This window comes from Chondrus crispus, genomic scaffold (genome assembly GCF_000350225.1).
Source record: "Chondrus crispus Stackhouse genomic scaffold, scaffold_58, whole genome shotgun sequence".
Lineage (NCBI taxonomy): Eukaryota > Rhodophyta > Florideophyceae > Gigartinales > Gigartinaceae > Chondrus > Chondrus crispus.
In genome coordinates, this window is record NW_005178551.1 from 238,223 (window position 1) to 255,584 (window position 17,362).

Genomic DNA, 17,362 nt, shown 5'->3' on the forward strand with positions numbered 1-17,362 from the left:
AAACGCGCCCTTCCCCATCTGTCGCTCTTCATTGCCACATACCGTACACCACAACTTACCTCTCCACCGTCTTCTTCTCTCCCCCCTCCCTCCCCCAATAATCCCCTCGAGCCGCATGGGCTACTTTGTCAACGGCTGGCCAAAGGCCTACCGTCTTTCTCAAACCCCCGTCCACACCCCCGTCCTCTCCCTACTCCCCTCCCCCTGCGATCGCTACCTCCTCACCCTTTCCCCCAACGCTCTTCACATCTGGAGCGCAGCCCAACACCGCGTCCTCCTCGCCCGCTTTTCCCTCCCCCTCCACTCCCTCCCCGCCCACGGCCCCATCGTCTCCGCGGCCTGGGCCCCCTCCTCGCGCGCCCTGCTGCTCGCCCGCCGCAACGGCCTGCTCCTTCTCCTCCGCGTCACCCCGGTCCCAAATTCAAACCTTCTCGCCTTCGATGCCCCGCACCAACCCCACGCATTCGTCCAGCCGGACCCCCTCCCCGCCCTCACCCTCGCCCCCATCGCCCATCTCCGCGTCGCCCACGCCACCGAAACCCTCACCGCCACCGTTCCATGCCCCGCCGGCGCCCTCGTCGCCACTTCGGCCGGCGCCCTCGTCTGCCTCGACTGGCAGGGCGACCTTCTCTGGCGCACCAACGTCCCCGAGCTCTTGCGCCACAATGACGCCCTCGCGAAAATGGGCGTCGTCCGTCCGGGCGAGTTGCCCGATCACCCCGTCCTGCGCGACATCATCAAGGACGTCTACCACGACTGCCCGAGCCATCAATTCCACAACGCACCGGCCGCTATCATCGCACTTTCGTATAACCGCGAGCTCGGCTTTGCCGCCCTCGTCCTCGCCGCGGGGCCGGCCTTGCTACTCGCGATGCACTCGGGCGGACGCGCGAGACCGAGTGCCATTGACGGCCGCTGGCTTCGTACTACGGGCGCCGCCTCTATTGCTCTAGAGCCGAGGAGAATGCTCGCCACCGTTGGATTGCAGGATGGCGATGTTGAGCAATACTACATCGGCGTCCCGGCCGGTGATCGCTGCCCGGTCATGCGCCGACTCAGCTTGTCGGGTTGGTATTTCGAACCCACCGATGTCGGAGCTGCCGTCGTCGTCCGATGGACTGATGATGGTGCGGCCCTGGTTGTGGGCTGGGAGAAGCGCGGGCTCGCTGTGTGGTCCGTTTCTGGTTGCCGCTTGATGTGGACGTTACCGCAAGTTGGAGGCACTTTGCCGACCACCCCGGCCTCGAGGAACAAGGATAGCAAGAGTCATGCAGTCGTCCATCCCATGGAACAAGGTGTGCTTGCCGCCGCATGGGGCTCTAACGGTTTGTTCTTGTGGGCAGCACCCAGGGTCACGGAGGAAACTCCCGAACCGATACTTGATTGTCATTTTATGGAGTTTGCCATTTACAAGGGTAGCGTTGGGAGTCATTTTTGTCAGGGTGAATCATCGCGTCTCGCCATGTTCGGTTCGGATCGCGTCCTGCTGCTCTGGCATGCCGACGGATCAGACGAGGCCACTGGGCAACAAGGAAGCGCAGCGTGGAACGATTTGTTTTCGTGGCAACACTTGCTCATTCCTCATGATTACCTCTGGCGCAATTGGCCACCAAAACGGATCGCGGTCAACGCAGATGCATCTTTCGTTGCTGTCGCAGGCGAGTATGGCGTTGCTATGTGTCATGTGCGAACGCAAAAATGGCGCGTGTTTGGTGATCTTGAGCACGATCGAAGGATCAGATGTTGTGCGCTTGCATGGGTCAGCAAGACCATCGTCATCGGCAACGAAGTCACCAATGGAACTAGCCGAAGCAGGTACAAATCGACATATGAATTGCTCTTTTACCCACGCGACCAAGTTGAGTCGAGCGCTCTGCAAGCCCAAATACAGCTCCCGTCACGTCCGGTGCTCACAGATGTGCGAGCTGATGGATATCTGTTGGTCATATGTGAGAACGCGCAGGTGTTCTTGTACCAAATGAAGGAGGTTCCTCACCGAACAAGAATCGATCTGAAGGAAGTTTACAGAATTTTCCTTCCCACACGCGAATTGATTCCGATGTACCAGCAAGATCGACAGACCAAGGTGGGAAAGCCTTTTTCGGGAGACGATGAAGATTCTGCGCCACCTCCCGCGCCGGGTGGAGGAATAAGCGAAGCAAGAATATTCCCGCCTCTAACTCACGCCCCAGGAGGACTAAATGATCAGCAAGCCCCACCGCCAACATACATAATGTTATTGCGAAGCACGGGGTCCCTTATTTTGCTTGACACTGAACGGATGGTATCGACAGCTCTCTTGCGATACGTTGAGCGTTTCTGGTACACTCCAGTGGATTGCACGCCATTCGATATGATATCGCATCGGCCCGTGTGGTGGGCATACGGAGATGACGGGCTTCATGTTTGCTTCCAAGACGGCTTGTCAATCGAAAACGACTTGGATGAACCACTTATTGGAGTCCCTGATTCGCCCCCGCTTCCATTCACATCTAAGAAGAAAGCAGTGGAAGTCGAGCAGTGGTTTGAGCTTGACCCTGAAGTGTACCCCCTCTCCATAATGTCAAGATATGGAATGCTTCTTGGCGCGACTCAAGGTCTAGTGACGCATAACCTTGATTCTGAGTCTGGTTCAATGCCCTGTCATGTCATTCAGGTAAAGCGGCAGCCGATACTGCATACTCTGCTTCGGCATTTGCTTATGAAGCCAATGAGTGACGAAAGGACAGCTTTACAAGTAGCATTGAAGTGCGTGCCACAACCACAGTTTGCTGATTCACTTGAGTGGCTTTTGTACGAAGCTGTTCTCGAACATGATGAAGATGCGAACGTCAATATTAATGCTAGAAGCATTCTAGCTGTCACGGACGGTAGAGGCATGCATCCAAAGCGGCAGTACGGACCCGGCTCAACACACCTAACGAGCAGTAAGGGCTTTCCGGAATCACCTCGAAGAAGAAAAGCGGGAGGTGATCTCTTCCCTAGAGTTATTCGGCTTCTGAAATACTTTGGGGAGTATGAGGACGTGGTGGTGAGGTGTGCCAGAAAGCTTGATTCGAAGCGGTGGCCTCTTCTATTTTCTCTTGCAGGTGAACCGGCTGCGTTGCTTGAGCAATGTTTTGTGTCTGGACGCTTGCGAACTGCAGCATGTCTGTTGGTGATCCTACAGGAAATGTGGGGCTTTATATCTTCGACGCCACACTCGTTGCGGTTAGTTGAAGCAGCCTTGGCCCGGGGAGAATTGAGTTTAGCGGCTGATCTCGCCAACTTTCTAACAAAGGCAGATAGAGCGGGGATGTTAAATTCTTCTCAGTTGCGAACAACCGAAGACGTTTCTTGGATTGCGGAAGCAGTCCAAGCACCTCAGGCCGGGGCTCTCAGCCGCCTGCCGAAGCGAAAGCAACCCAAGGACGGTCCTGCTGATCGAATACCTGCCGTGGACTTGGCAGTCCTAAATCATGCAAGATCATTGCTGAACCATATGGATCTGAGAAACTTGGCGGCTCTAGCGGTGCGAATGGATTTTCCTCTCTCTGAATATCTAAAGAGGGAGTTGAAGGGAAAGAGCGCAAGCAAACCTTTTGTGCGGGACGTGGGGAATACACTTCTTTCACTTCACAGACAATTTCAGATTCCCGCGCCAACCACGCACGACGTGCGGAGAGCGATGCGAGTCTTCAACCACGAGGTGGATGTTGCGAAGGGCCGGAGTTCGTCCATGGACTCAACATCAAGTCACCATAATGGCCTGGCACCAACGCCGACGCTGGATGAGATGCAGCCGTTAGTCACACCGAGATCTCTGGCCATAAAGGCAAGTGTGTCACTCGTTGGCCCCGGAGCAGATACTGTCTTCGGCTCTCAGCTACCGCCTCCACCGACTTCGTATGACAGTGAGCGCCTTGTGAACATTCGAACAAAAGCGCGGCAGCTATCCAGAGAAGAGCTATCATATGTGATGACAGTTGCCAGAGTTGCTCGTGCACCCGATATAATATTATGCTGCGCGACACTGCTGTTGGATATAACTGTGCTACGAATGGTGCTACGCGGTCACGAGGATTTGTTCGAGCCGTATGTCGCAGCAGTGAAGGAGTTTGACGAACCTGGATATGATGCTCTAGTCGCAGTTTTGAATGAGATCGCTGTCCCGAGGTAGTTTGTTAATTTTATCTATTATGGTTAAGTTCCAGGAAACAGGACGAGAAAGGATTTCCTAGAACAAGGATGGACCTGGATATGGAGTTGTAGTTGTATAAAACGATCGGATGGGAGCGTGCGACACACATTGAGTTGAGGTCCTGTATAAATATGCTGTACAGGAGTTTCCCGCGCAGGTCTTGCGAAAATCGGCGTGCAAGAAACTCGGGGATGCGTGCAGCTGAGATGGGAGGTCTCAAATAACTTAGCTTACAATTTGTAGAGGCAGTCAAACGCGCAATGATGTACACGCCTTTCTCATGCCCTCCATTCCTCTCGCCGAGATTTCGGGACATTTGCGGACATCTATGACGCGTAGCGGCACACTCGGAGAACGGGCAATGGCGTCAGCACTAAGATCAGTGAGTCTGAAGCAGTATCTTAGTGTGATACTGGTCAAACATGGCAGCTCCGCAAAAGCCACCACCGCGCGGTCGGTAAGACTATTACAGCCGCTCATATCGAGTTTCTCCAACGCGGTCATGCTCCGAATAGCGTCGGCGCACCCGTTCGTAAGCAAATTGCAATGGCTCAAGTCCAAGCATCGAATAGCCTTATTCCTCGCCAGCAGCTTGACGCCAGCATTCGTGATCATGGAACATTGCGACAACAAAGCCGTATGCAGCCCGGGCAACTTGCCGGGCTCTCCCAACGCTGCGATTCCGTCATCTGAAATGTTGCTCAACAGCGACAAGTCAAGGCTTCTCAAATACGCACACTGTACCAGCTCGCGCACGGCGCCATCACGCAAGCCCGACGCGCACCGCAGCTTGACCTCTTGGACGTTCTTCGCGCTTCTTGCCAGCGACGCGCACGCATCGCGCGTGAGACGCGTGCACACGCTGAGCGAAAGGGACGCCAGCGTCGGAATGGTGGCCACCTCGGCGACAAAGGCGTCCGAGATTTTCCAGTTGCTGACGTCCAGATAGGCCAAGGCGCGCATGGAACGCAATACCGGGGCGGCTTCGTCGCCCATGCGCTTGCAGTAGGCTAGGTCAAGTTTGCGGAGACCGAAGCACGAGGCGGCAACAACAGAAAGGCCGTCAACGGTGACGTAGGCGTTTCCTGGAAGGCGGAGCTCGCGCAGGGCGGTGCCGAAGGTCGCAACGTGGCGGAGCGAACTATCCGTGACTTTGACGGCGCGCGAGAGGTGGAGGGATGTGAGATTGGGGAAGATGCGCAAGCCGTGCTCGAGAATGAGCGGGGAGACGTTCGAAAACGGGGAGCGACGCTTCCTTGGGATGGGAAACGAGGGGGAGGGATTACAGGAGAAGAGGGCGGAGAAAGGGACAGGGGTTCTGTGGGGGGAGGGGGGGCGGAAGGAGGAAGTGAAACCCAATGGGAGGATAGTGAGGCGACGCGTTAGACGAGTGAAGAGGGCGTAATGGCCAGTGCACGTGAGGGCGAAAGGGAGGAGAAGACGGATGCCGTCAGTAGAGAGTGCGGTGTGGGGGAAAGGCTCGTCGCAAAGGTACGAAAGGATGCGCTCGAAGAGGTCTGGGCCTAGAGAGAGGAAGGGGGACGGCCCGCGGGGGGAGGTATGGTGGTGGTGCTTGAAGGTGAGTGGGGAGGTCATGGTGTGGGTTGTAGGTGGAAAGGACATAGTGTGAGGGGGTGTGTGGGGGACGGGGGGGATGGAGCAAGATGTGGTAGGCAGGTGCAAAGTATAAAGATGAGGTGTTAGACTTAGGTGTGTTAGAGGTACAAGTAGAAGTACAGCACGGTATATACATATACTCTATATATACCCCCTTTTTGCCACAAAAAAGACCACGATCGCCCCACTAAACGCAGTATTAACTCTATACATATTGTATGGGAGGGTGAGTTTCTGTGGACTCTTGGATGGGAGAATGGTGCGCTGGAGACGCCTTCAGGAGATATTTGCCAGATCTGTGGACACGTGGGTGAAAAACAATGGGTGGCGGAACGGCGGAATTTCTGGTGTAAGCTCGGGACTGGCCTTGCTGGCTTCCGTTGCCAGCACCCATTTTCAGATTGTAAGCCATCAGAGGCACTTGGGAGAGGACTCTGCAATGTTGTTTTGCTCAATCCCAACTATCGCCCCTACAATCATCCACGAAAGAGCACGGAGTCCCTGACTTTTGCGGAACCCGTTTCAGTCTTTTCGTACTCGATTGTAGCTTAACTTAGAGATAATAACAACAACAGTCAGGGGTCTGCGGTTAGAAGTGGCCCTCCGATTTAGAGCTGCTCAAACGTGAAATGTGCGCACTCGCATTCTTCCCAAAGGCCGCGCACTGGCAGGTACTTGAAAGGGCACCTTGTCAAGTATGATCTCAGATGGAAAGTGGTGAAAATCACTCTTCCCCGCGCCAGTGCTCATTCAATGCTATCACTAACCACGAAAAGTTTTGCAAGCCTTGCGAAATAGGACTTTGCCTTCAGGTGAGATTCTATCACAATTGCATGCTGTAATTTCTTGTAATGGTGGACTCGGAGAGTCCGCAAGCGCTTTGGCACTTAAATCGGTCAGCTCGACGCAACGTGCAATCGCAATAGTCTCGAGGCTTGATAAACGGGCAATTGCGACTATGGCCTGTCAGTTAGATCCTTACATCCCAATAAGCTCAGATGTTTCAAAGACTCCATTTCCCCGATCGCTTCTGCGCATGCATCAGAAAGAAGTTCGTAATCTATGAAGGCCAGATGTTGAATTGACTTATTCCTAGCGAGTGCTACAACCCCTTCATCAGTTATCTGATGGCAATTTGAAAGAACTAGCTACTCAAGTGCGTGCATTTTATCATAGTTACCGAACTCCGAAACGCCTTCATCAGTGACAAAGGCCAAATATGACAAGTCAAGACTGTGTAGATGTGTGCAACTGGTAAGTTGGCGCATACTATGACTACAAAGGCCGAATGAGTAGGACAAATGCAAATGTTCCAGAAAATTTGCGCTACATCCCAGGGCGTGGAATGCGTCGCTTCCGAGAAAGTAACATCCATGGAGAAAAAGCGTACTTAGTGTTGGAATCCTTGCGACATTTGACATGAACACGCCAGTAACATCTAATCCACTTAAGTCTAAATGCGACAGGGACGACATTGAACGCAGTATCGGCCCTGTCTCGTCTCCAATCTGTTTGCAGCCGCGGATGCTGAGTGCGGTTAGTCTGTTGCAAGAAGTAGCGACAGTAGAGAGGTCGTTCACGGTGGTTTGATGGTTTTCACACATTCGAAGTTCGCGGAGATTCTGGAGGTAGTATGCAACGAGATAAAGAGTATCATCGGACACGCCTCGCAGGCGACACAGTTAAAAACGTTAATTTCTAGAGGCGGAAACTAAAGCAGCAGGGGCCCGTACACCGGAAAGTATGGATCGTCATCGAAGAGTGCGTCAAAGGGAACTGGTATGTGTCGGCTGCTGGACAATGCCTCGAATTCGCCACACAATGTTGAACCCAGATTGTCAACCTTGAGATGGCGGACAACAACAGAGAGCAGGGTGTAATGCCTCTTGCAGACCAATGCCAATGGAAGGAGGAGACGGACACCGTCGGTGGAAATTGTGGTTTCGTGAAAGCCTTGATAGCATATGTGGAACATGATGCGTTCGCAGATGTCCTTTCCCAAGGCAAGAAAGGGAGAGAGCCCCTTGTCGTGGACTGGTGAAGCCGAGGGGGTGAAATGGTTGCGGGTCATGATGGAGCAGCGGAAAGTAGTTTAGTGGTGTGATAGTCTGGTCAGTGAGTGATACGTTCGCGATTAGTAAAGGGCATGGTATAGAGGGTGGGATTGTTTCATCACAGCAACTGCTGCATAGTTTCTTGCCAAGGCTTTGAACACTGTGCGACCAAACATGACAGACAGGTTTCGGAAGGTATGAATGCATTCTCTGGTTCGAGTATCGATATGGCTGTCATAAATGCCACGTTTGAGGCATAACCTTTCATTCAAGATTCTACTTTGAGTTGCGTACATGAGGCAGGTGATGCACGCAGGACTATGAGGTCAAAGACCGTAAGTAACGGAGAGGATTCCGTGTTAGTGTTCACATGGTCGATCTTAGGGAATGATTTCTTACGAATAGACTTCACATTCAATGCTTTGAAAAGTGTTCAACACTTCGCACCTGGAGTCGTGAAAGTTTTATGGGGGCGCTATATTTCTTCTACAGCCTTTGGAATCTGGTTCTGTTCCTGTTTTTGGAAGGATGAAAACCCCACGCAGTCCTCGATTGCAAGCTATACTTTGCTCTCATAGATGTGTATCCCATCCCTGACTTTCACCACTTCCACCAGCTTCACAAAAGCGCAGCTTAACAGTACAAGGCGCGCATAGAGGTCATCGATGCCACTTCGACAATGTCCTCGTCATACATCAAACAAATAGCCGTAAGCATTCCCTTACTCTTATCGGTCCCTCGAGTAGCGCAGTATCGCGAGCAAAGCGTTTCAGGCATCCCCATCGCACTGCTGCTGCTAGTTGTGAGTCCATTCTACAGTTGCCCCAGATTCAAACCCCGTCTCTCCGAGCTTTCGTAGGCCAACCCTTAAGCCTTGTATCCGTTGGTCGTAATTTCTGTTCCTCCTAAGCTCCCATCAATATCCATGAAATGGACTAATAAGGCCTCGAAAACTTTCTCGACCTTCACAAAGTCTGCTACTGCGCACATCTCCCTCACTGAATGCATCGACAGCTGCGCCTGCCCGACATCCACTGTCCTCAGCCCACTTACCCCACTCAATATTGGTCCAATCGTCGACCCACATGGTTTATCGTTCGGCACCACAAACTCCTGAATCTGCACTCCTGCTCTTCTGGCAGCCTCCCGTACAATCAAACCAGTAATCCCGGACGTCGCATATCGCTGATTCTGGTTTGTCTTAAGGACCAAACCGCTTCCAAGAGCTGGCCGGTGGTTTGTCTCGTGCTTGTTCGCGTAGTTGGGGTGAATAGCGTGGGCCATGTCTGCGCTCACTAGAAGGGACCGGCGCGTCGCGCAGTCGTAGTCAACATTGAGAGCTTTGCAGATCCTTCTCATGCTGTCTGTTAGAAGGGGAGAATCCGCTCCGTGCGAGGAACGAGACCCGATCTCCTCGTGGTCGAAGCATGCCACCATGCGAATCAAATTAGCACCGGTACTCTCTGATGTGCCCACCAACGCTCTCGCGGCCGAGAAGCACGATGAAAGGTTATCGAGGCGCGGCGCGAAGACAAACTCGTTGAGCAACCCACCAATCGCTGCTGGTTGCATGTCTGACACGCATAAGTCTAAGTCGACGATAGAGTCCGGTTTCACATCCAGTTCATCAGCGAGAGCTTTCAAAAGCAGGGGGGAGTGTCGGTTCTCAGCTAAACCAGAGGCATTTGCCCCTTTTTTCTTTTCTGACTCTGCATCCGGCTGTGCGGCATTGAGCGCGGCCGCAAGCTTGGTAGCCATGATTGGTGTCGTCTCAGATTCCTTGTTCGGTTTAAACCCATCTGTGTAAATGTTGCGTGAGAGATGAATCGCAAGGTTTGGAATGCGCAGAATAGGTCTCGGAATAGAGACCAGGCGAAAATCTAATCTGCCAGTGCTTTCGTCGCGAACAACGACGCGTCCTGCAACCGTCAGATCCCGGTCAAACCAGGTGTGCCACAACCCGCCGCCGTAACATTCAACACCGAGCTGCAAGTAACCTTGTGCAGAGATAGTTGATACGGGCTTAACTTTGAAGCACGGCGAATCGGTATGTGCGCCGAGGATGGTGAAGCCCGTGTTAAATGGTTCGATATGGTCGCTTACGGTAAACGCAATAATCGAGGAGCCTTCACGCGTGAAAAAGCATTTCCCCCCCGGGCTGATCTGTCCCTCCCAATTGTGCTCTTCGCGGATGGGAACGAAGCCGTCCTCAAGTAGGATCGCGGCAATGGCCGCTGTTGCGTGGTATGGAGACTTGCCCTCATCGTTAAACTTGAGAAACTTTTCCGCCACCGCTCTACTGGAATCTTTGCCGCCTTCTGCCATGCTGTAAAGGTAAAAGGGACTCGGAGCGTATTGGTTCAAGTCTGCAGAACGCTTCGTAAAAGACGAAAGCTCTTGTTAGATCAGGATAGGTATAGTATCGATATTCTATCGGTTCCAATACACGTTTAGGTTGTGAGGGTTTCTTCGTCCCATACGTGTAAACTTTACGGCATTCTGACCTATAATTTAGTACAGTATCCGGTTCCCGAGGGTACTGTAAAAGGGTACTGTACACAAGGGTACAGTACACGTTATACTGTAGTACGTATCAACATCGATGACAGGTTTAGGTCACTGTGACCTTCCCTCGTTCTTAGGAAGAAGTCGTGGTTCCGGACAACAATCTCCAGAGATCAGATTCAGAATTGATCACGATATACTATGTGTAGTCACAATTTATTAAGTGCACAGCATGATTCTGGTGCCAATCCCCGCAATCCCAAGACGTCTTGTGTTGCCGCTTTGAACATTGCATCTTCTCGGAGATGCGATGTTCAAAGCGACAACAAGTACGCCACGCGACACCCTACTCAACCAACAGGCACCTTAAGTCGTCTGCTTTTTGGAGTCTACCCTTTTGTCTAAAAAAGCGCCATCTAGTAAATCAGGTTTCTTTCGTTGCAGCAAGCTTTGCGTATTTACTTCTTTCGCACAAGTTCAGAACTGTTACACAAAATCAAACTACTGCGCGAGATGCGCGCAATCCCTTCGGAGAAAGCCGACATTGGGAATATCTATGAAAGCGCGTAGGCCACTATTAGCTAGAGAGCCGCGAAAAATTCTCCTGAAGCTGACCACTTTTGGGAAACCAATACAGCGCCGCTATTCTCAAACCTAACAGTTACAAGTATTTGCTGAATCTATTATCTTTGCCTGAAATATCAAAGACGAGAACGAAACCTATCCTGAATCAAAAACCTCGAATGCCGCGCTACAAATCACCTCCGTTGAATCGGTTACCACCATTCGACTCTGTTGCTGTGTGGTGAATCTTAGGTCTGCTCACCTCCGCGTTGCTGTCAGCAAAGCCTCTACCGTCCATCCCTGGTCGGTAAGGCGGTGTTGTTCCTTTGAAGTGGGGTGGTTGCTGCGCCCTCTCTGGTGAACGCAATTTCATTTCGGGTGAAGGTCCGAATACGCTCGGCTTTGATATAAACTTTCCATATGAGTCACTTTTCCCCGTCCCGACGCTGCCGTTTTCGTAAACGGTCGCGTTGCGCTTGCCCAGTCCAGGAATATCCTCTCGAGAACTACTTCGAACTGCTCGATCATCTCTCTTGCCCGGCGATCTCATGCTTCCAGAAGTGCTCGGTCCCGTCGCCATGTCGGCTGCCGCACCTGATCCATTCATCGAAACCACACCAATTGGCCCTGAAGGACCACTACGCGATAAACTCTTTGAAAAAGACGCAGATATACCAGATCCGAAAGGATTGCGAACCGAATGCCCGTGAGCGCCCTTTCCGTCTCGCCCTTCGAAAGCGCTAGGAGATTTCTCCCTCTGCCCCTGATCGCTCCCGAACGGCTGCAGTCTCGGCTTCTTCAAAGTTGGGATCCCCCCGTTGTTAGCAAGTTGTAAACTAGACCGAATGCCTGTGGACGGAACGCGAGGCAGTTGATGGTGGGTTTCCGTCTTTTCCCTAGCCTGCATATATGAATAACCTTCAGATTGCTTTCCGCTAGAGCCATTGCCTCTCGGGAATTTTGTGAGACCTGATGAATGTCGGGGAAGTGGTGCTCCTTCTGGCCCAGCTTGATGAGGGGCTGGGAGGTGAGCGGAAGTGCTTGGTTGATTGCTTCGTAGGGGCCCGGGAGAACCGGTCTTCACAACTTTCTCGTTGCCGTTTGACTGTGGGGCGTACGCGTCCCTGCGAACTGGACTCGGTGAAGAGAGCGTGTCAGGCGCTTTATGAGCTGAATGAAGTGGTGATGACATTTGACCGACCCCGCCGTTCACAACTCTTCTCGTCTCGCTTGGGATCATCATGGAGCTGATGGGCATCGCGCGAGAACTTCCACTCAAAGGTGCGTTCTCAGTGACACGCCTGAGAGATGGTGAAGCTGCCTGTCTGCTGTACATATCCGACTGTGAGGCCGGCGGGTTGTCGTATTTGCGGTCCGCACTGCCGCCCATCGTTGTGCTCGGAATAGTCGAGGGACCATCGCGGCCCGTGTCTTCGGCACGGGAAATTGGCGGGCCATGCGGTCCGAAAGCGCTTCCTTTGTCACCTTTCGCCTCGGGTCTATTCATTGCATTAGTGTGCTGGGCATCACTTCGCGTCGGCGCTGGCTGTGCAGTTACCAAAGGTATGCGCTGCGCATGTCCGTCCCTGAAGAGGGGTCTGTTGGTGTCCATTCCCGCACTCATGTTGCGCTGTTCCCCTTGGGCGGGGGGAAGCGGGGGAAGGCGAGGAAGCATTTCCTCATCAACCGGAGAGTCGGGCTTAGCAGCATTCAACTTCGGCCCCATTTGGCCATCCTGTATAGGATTGAGGAGTTGTGGTCGAGAAGTTCTGTTCCCTGGGTGACTTAGGTGGGAGTCGGATCGCCCTTCTTTGCGTTCCATGCTGAATTCGTTCGAGCTCGTAAACGTAGATGGGGCAGAAACAGGGGTCATGCTTGCTGATTTGTGTTTTGCTTCCGTAGAATGAAACGGTTCCTGAGCCATTTTGTCCCGAGGAGGCGTTCCGGAAAGCTGTGAGAGCTTATCCGATCCGGTCCGTGGGGGGGATCGATTGTTGGCGGAGGGAATATTCTCATTTTCCTTCACACCCGAATATCTTGATTCTTCTGTGGTTCTCGGACCATACGGTATCGCAGGGTTTGCATTTGTGTCTGGTTTCGGAATTGGACGGGCTCCGTGGAGCTGCACTTGAGAAGTAGTATGTGACGGATCTGTAGTTTCGATTGGACGGGAAGCAAGAATATTCGCAGCCTGTTCCATGGGTTCACTGCGAAATCGAGAAGAGAGACCCATTGAAGCTGGGAGAGCACCTGCTTGTGTGCCAGTAGAACCCATTGTGTTTCTGTCCGATGGTGCTTCGTTAGATGGGTACCCGTGCGGGGTCTGATGATTTCTAGAATATGGCGGGATTCCAACAGCTGGGGCACTCGACCATTTGCTGTCTCCTGGTCGCGAATGTTCTTGGCCCATACCGTTTCTTGGCCTGCTTTGCTCATCATGTGTACTGAGTGAGGCGGAGGATGGGTGTATTGGTTGCGAAAAATGAGGGGGCCTGTCCCTCATGGCTTCTGAAGATGGATAGCCTCGCGAGAAAGGCTGTTGACTTCCTTGATCAACTGGATTCGACCCAGGTCGGCGGTAATCCTGAGACATACCGCTGCGAGGGTAGTCTGTCATACGCGAGTCTACTTGAGGTGCCGTAGACATCTGGGAAGAGTACTGAACGTTTGCAACGACATCGGTTGGCGCTCGTGCGCTGCCAGGATACCGCACAGGCTTTCCATCGGCATGCTGTGGCGGCTGGTGCTGCAGCTGCTGATGATAAATTGGCTCCTGTCGAGGACCAGTGATCGGAGCAGCCCTTGACTGTGGTGAGTGAGAACTGCTAATGGGCATGTCTTCTTGTTTTGGTGCGTTCGCGCGCGACACTAGACCGTTAGACATGCTCTGCATATTCTGTGTTCGGTGGACTCCATTCTGCTTAACCGGCGCAGGTCCATTCACAACAGGAAGTGCTCCTGGGCCCAATTGCCTGTCGCCTGCCAGTGATCTAAACGAGGGTAGAGCGCCTGGATGGCTGGAGGGCACCGGGACAGACGGTTTTATATTCTGGACATCTGAAGGCGGCATGAGCAAGCCATACCTCCGCACGACATCGCACTTGATATGAGGTCGCTGGCCGACTCTCGAGGCAGGGGTCATCTCCGGCCCATCGCTGAGTGGACGATCACTCGGACCTTGTAGCGCGGTTCCATTCATATTATTGGTACGCAAGGCAGCGATGCGCTGGGTAAAGGCGATATTGTGAGGCTTGAGCTTCGCAGCCCTTTGAAATGCCTCCATCGCCTCGCCAAAGTTTGAGTAGGCCTCGTACAAAGTGCCCAAATCAAACCAGATTTCTGCAATGTCCGGATTGATGCGCACTGCGCGGGTGTAGGCATCTAAGGCATCGCGATATTGTCGTCTTTGGTAATACAAGGAGGCGATTGAACACCAAAAGTTTGGATTCTTCTCATCGAGATGGACGGCTCGCTGGTAATTATCGTAAGCGACGCGGAAATCCAAATTTGCCATGTAGATACGGCCGATAAGGTAGTTTGTGACGCCATCTGAGTCATCGTAACCGAGTGCACGCTGAAGCAACTCGACGGCCTTGCTTGAATTGCCATTTTTGTGAATGAGCCAGGCATAGGACTGGAGACACTTGGTGTGGGTAGGGAGTCTTGTGAGGGCGTTTTGGTAGGCCTCAGTAGCAGAAGGGATGTTGTTGGTGATGTCGTGTAATGTGCCTATTTGATACCATGCTTCCGCAGAAGCGCCTGGTGAGCAATTGATGGAGATAATCTTGGTCATGTAGGAGTTGGCCATGTGATACTCGCCTTGCTCCTTGTAAATGAGGGCAATTGAATAGAAGACCTCGTCAGATCTCTCAAAATTTGGGGCTATGGCTAGAACGGTATTGAAAGTGCGCAAGGCATCGTGCAAGTTTCCGATGCGATCATAAATGACGGCAATGCCGAACCATAACTGCGGGTCGTGATGATCGGGCAAGTTTTCAAGGGCGTTGAAATAGGCATGGTAGGCTTTGTCCATGTCGTCGGTCAAAATGTATGTGTAGCCGAGTGCGCGCCAGGCGTCGCCGTTGTGTGGGTCTATTTGGACGGCGGTGATGAGGTACCTGATGGCCGCGTGCAGATGGTCCTTCTTCATGAGGAGAAGAGCTGCGCTGACGATGGCGTGAACGTTGGAGCGATTGTGTTTGAGGACTTGCTCGTAGGCGATGAGGGAGCGGTCCGGGTCGTTGAAGGATTCTTGCATGCGGGCGATGCGGAGCCAGATGGACTGGGTGCGATCGGAGACGGCACGCTGCGAGGGGTCAGAGACGGGGACGTCGATGGACATGGTGGCGGCACCCGTCATTGGTGAGATGGGGGTGTGTTAGCGGGTGATGCGGTGGGGATGGGAAAGGGACGAAAGGGGGGGAAGTGGTTGCATTGACGGAAGGCGCGAGAGAAGTATGCGCGAGAGAAGTGTGAACGATGGGGGGTCGGGAGAGGGGGAAGAAGGCGGGGAAAAGGGGGAGGGGGGCCGTAGGTGGGCGCAGGGAATAAGGAAATGGGTAGCTTGAAGTGAGAAGAATGAGTAAGGAAAGTAGAGTATAGTGTAGGAAATTAGGGGATGATGATAAGAGGTTGGGAGAGCGGAGTTGGGAAAGGACAGGAAACGGGGGAGAGGGAGAGGGACGGAGGGGAAGGGGAGGCGAAGCGCAGCGAAGCGAGGCGAAACAAGGCGAAGAGCAAGCGGAGAGCGAGGCAGAGCGGGGCAGAGCGAGGCAGAGCGAAGAAGCAAGGCGGTGGGGATCGGACAGGGCGGGTGAGTGGTGAGTTGAGAAAATTGGCAAGTGTAGGAGGGCCAGTTTCCGAGACGGGGTGAGAAAAAACATCGCTGCCGCCTGTCGTGCTTGGGTGCTTGTTGGTCTCTCGTTTCGTCTCCCTCGGTCATCATCTACCACGCGGTATGACAACGGGGCGGCAACATCATACTCATCCTCTCTCATGACGAAACACGAAAAAGAAGCTTTTGCCCCGCGCCGGCGTATAAACCTCTGCCACTTCCTTTTCATACAAGGGCCTCTCCCGGTTTCATGTTTTGCCTCCGTTTTTGATAGACCGGTACAGATAGACATGTCCAGGAGAAACAACACGCCACGACGCGTTCTCGCAAATAATAATACTTTCTTCTGCCTCAGGATATGGCCTTATCCCTTATCTCGGGGATTCTCCTCGGCACGGTATGATACTGTACTGCAATCCTCATACTTTTTATACATGATCGCATGTTGCAAGAACAGGCGAGCGATGTTTTTAATTGTTTTGTTCGTTTTTCATTGATGCGAGACTGCGTCCCCGAATTCACGAGAGGTCCTTTCCAGAAAAAGGCTGTTCCCCTTCTCAGCTTCAACAATGGGTCTTCAACAATCCACCAAGGACCGATGTACTCACAAAAGAAAGGGGTGTCTCTGGGGTTTTCTGCGAGGGGAGAGGAGGGGCATTTTTGTTGTTCTTTTTATGAATGCTCTCCGGCACAGGAACTGAACTACGCTCCGTGGCAGGTACAGCGCAGGTAGCCGTGGACAGCACCTGCAGCATTCAAGTCCACCAGAGTCACTCTCATACCGACAGGGCAACGACAGATCACCTCCTCGCTGTAAGGGGCCTTTGACAACGTCATATTCATGTGTTGTACGGTGATGCTAAAATAGAACTGTGGGATCGTGCTGCCCCTCGCGAATTCTTCACGCCGCTCCATAAACCCTCCATAAACGGCTCTGCAAGATATGTATATATCATACAGCGTCCATTCTGTACCGTGTTGATAATTATCTTTTAGTACTGCTACCCGTACTTGGGGGGCTCTCTTTTGTACGCCTTCCATTCCACCCCAAGCAAAAAAGGGTAAACCGATGCTGTCCTGTACTTTACAACGCTTCACACCTACCAACAATCACATTGAAATAATCACATCGATAGAATCATATCGATACTCCTCAACTCTTTCGCCTCCTGAAAGGAGGTTGCATTGTCATGCCTATGTCACTTTAATTATCATAAAGGAATAGGGTGCTTCGAGTGCAGGTCGCTGTGTATAATATTAATCTTGATATTGTGCAGTACGGAGGAATACAGGTTGGTGGGTGTAGGATTTGGAAACGAAAACAAACTGCCCTTCTGGTGCTCTCCTGTCTCCTCTCTCGCTCACCAACTTTTGTGTGTTACAGTAAGTTACAAACCTCACGTCCCGAGCTCCGTTTCAGGACTGCAGCGTCTGCGATACACTGTTTAGCGCACATTTCGATAATCATGTAAGAACTCTTTTTCCGGCATCCGTGTTGCTACCGGTAGGCGCGTGTGGGACCCCCCCCCCCCCCCCCCCCCCCCCCCCCCCAAAAAAAAATATAACAGGAAAAAATTTTTCCCCCCCCCCAAAAAATCCCCGATTATT

The 17,362-nt window shown here is 52.7% G+C and overlaps 3 protein-coding genes; 1 reads left to right on the plus strand and 2 right to left on the minus strand.

The window, feature by feature from the left end:
• Positions 1-964: 964 nt before the first annotated feature.
• CHC_T00006987001 (hypothetical protein) lies at positions 965-4,290 on the plus strand. XM_005710351.1 is given in 2 exon segments: positions 965-4,159; positions 4,160-4,290. The coding sequence occupies 1 exon segment, from the start codon at positions 965-967 to the stop codon at positions 4,157-4,159; it is 3,195 nt and encodes a 1,064-aa protein (XP_005710408.1). The 3' UTR covers positions 4,160-4,290.
• Positions 4,291-8,246: 3,956 nt separating this feature from the next.
• Positions 8,247-10,176, minus strand: CHC_T00006988001 (hypothetical protein). XM_005710352.1 is given in 2 exon segments: positions 8,247-8,718; positions 8,719-10,176. 1 exon segment carries the CDS (start codon positions 10,174-10,176, stop codon positions 8,719-8,721), a length of 1,458 nt encoding a protein of 485 aa, XP_005710409.1. The 3' UTR covers positions 8,247-8,718.
• A 618-nt stretch (positions 10,177-10,794) lies between these two features.
• CHC_T00009410001 (TPR repeat-containing protein) lies at positions 10,795-15,280 on the minus strand. XM_005710353.1 is given in 2 exon segments: positions 10,795-11,107; positions 11,108-15,280. 1 exon segment carries the CDS (start codon positions 15,278-15,280, stop codon positions 11,108-11,110), a length of 4,173 nt encoding a protein of 1,390 aa, XP_005710410.1. The 3' UTR covers positions 10,795-11,107.
• Positions 15,281-17,362: the final 2,082 nt, after the last annotated feature.